General features: G+C 43.1%; 1 protein-coding gene across 1 annotated transcript in view; it reads left to right on the top strand.

Moving 5' to 3' along the window:
* LOC104963543 (anaphase-promoting complex subunit 1) overlaps positions 1 to 331 on the top strand; it is a 2,609-nt gene extending 2,278 nt beyond the window's left edge. Inside the window, exon 6 of the mRNA XM_010792142.1 lies at positions 320 to 331. Coding sequence (XP_010790444.1) covers positions 320 to 331 — 12 coding nt within the window. The remainder of the gene's footprint in view (positions 1 to 319) is intronic.
* The last annotated feature ends 891 nt before the right edge of the window (positions 332 to 1,222 follow it).

Consider the following 1,222-nt stretch of genomic DNA (forward strand, 5'->3'; position numbering starts at 1 on the left):
GGTTATTAAGTATACTTTACTTTACGGTCACAACACCGATTTTATGAAGTGCGGTAACAGAGGTACACATTAAGAAGACTTCCAGTTTCCAGGGGAGTACTAGACCTTACTTTCGTTTACATCTAATTAAAGGAATACCTGTCATAGTTTTACACTGAGTAATAAACCTGTGAAAAGAGTAAGATTTACCCCAATGTTTAGGGGTAGATGAGATTGTGTGTTGGGTGGGTGTGGGTGTGTGTGTGTGTGATTGGTTTGCATACCACCGTATAATAGTTATGAGTTAGAAATTTCTTCGTGGGTTCTGTAACATCTTCAGTGTTCGAATTGAAAAAACGATACAGACGTCGTAGTGTCGAGTTATTCAGACATACACAACCATGCACACATAAAAGAGTGGACCCCATAAAATGAGAACCTGGGTGAGTCATAAACCCCTCCTAAAGTAGGGTGATAATATTATGTGGCTCGTTCTAGACTCTCACTCTCCCTTCTTCTGTCATATTTGTTAATATCTTTCACCTTCTTATGTGGGTGTGTGTGTGTGTGTGTGTGTGTGTGTGTGTGTGTGTGTGTGTGGTGTGTGGCGGTGTGTGTGTGTGTGTGTGTCCGTGTGTTGGGTGTGTGGTTGTGTGTGTGTGTGTGTGTGTGTGTGGGTGTGGTTGTGTGTGTGTGTTGTGTGTGTGTGTGTGTGGGTGTGTGTGTGTTGTGTGTGTGTGTGTGTGTGTGGATCCCGTGTGATGGGAGTCGTCGTCCTTTGAGACCGAACTACCTTCAGGTTGTCCTTGGTCCACAGACCTCCAAAGTCCGGGTTAGTCGGCTACCTGGATCACTGCTTCGTCCTTCTCTGCTCCTCGCACAATTATGGAAGGAAGTTGTGGGAGAGTCGGTTTCTGCTGTCGTAGTCTGTCCTTGGAGAACTGGTTGTCGACTCATAACAATAAGACATGTTGATCTGAGGACAAATCCTACAAGAAGAGTGAAACCGTTATTTACGGTACCTTTCATGTTTTCGTAGGTGAAGCACTGGTATAAACATTTGGGATTCGCAGTCCATATTTCCAAACTACCACCTACTAAGACATTGGTGGTTTGTTAGACGATAAGCCGGTGATACCCTATTACAGATCTTTCAATAAATAAAATTCACGTGTTCTCCCTTTCGGTAGTTGAATCAGTTGTGTACCTTTCAGGTTTCTATGTAAAATACAGGAAAAATTTT

The sequence above is a fragment of the Notothenia coriiceps genome, unplaced genomic scaffold (genome assembly GCF_000735185.1).
Source record: "Notothenia coriiceps isolate Sejong01 unplaced genomic scaffold, NC01 NC01_scaffold00036360, whole genome shotgun sequence".
NCBI lineage: Eukaryota > Metazoa > Chordata > Actinopteri > Perciformes > Nototheniidae > Notothenia > Notothenia coriiceps.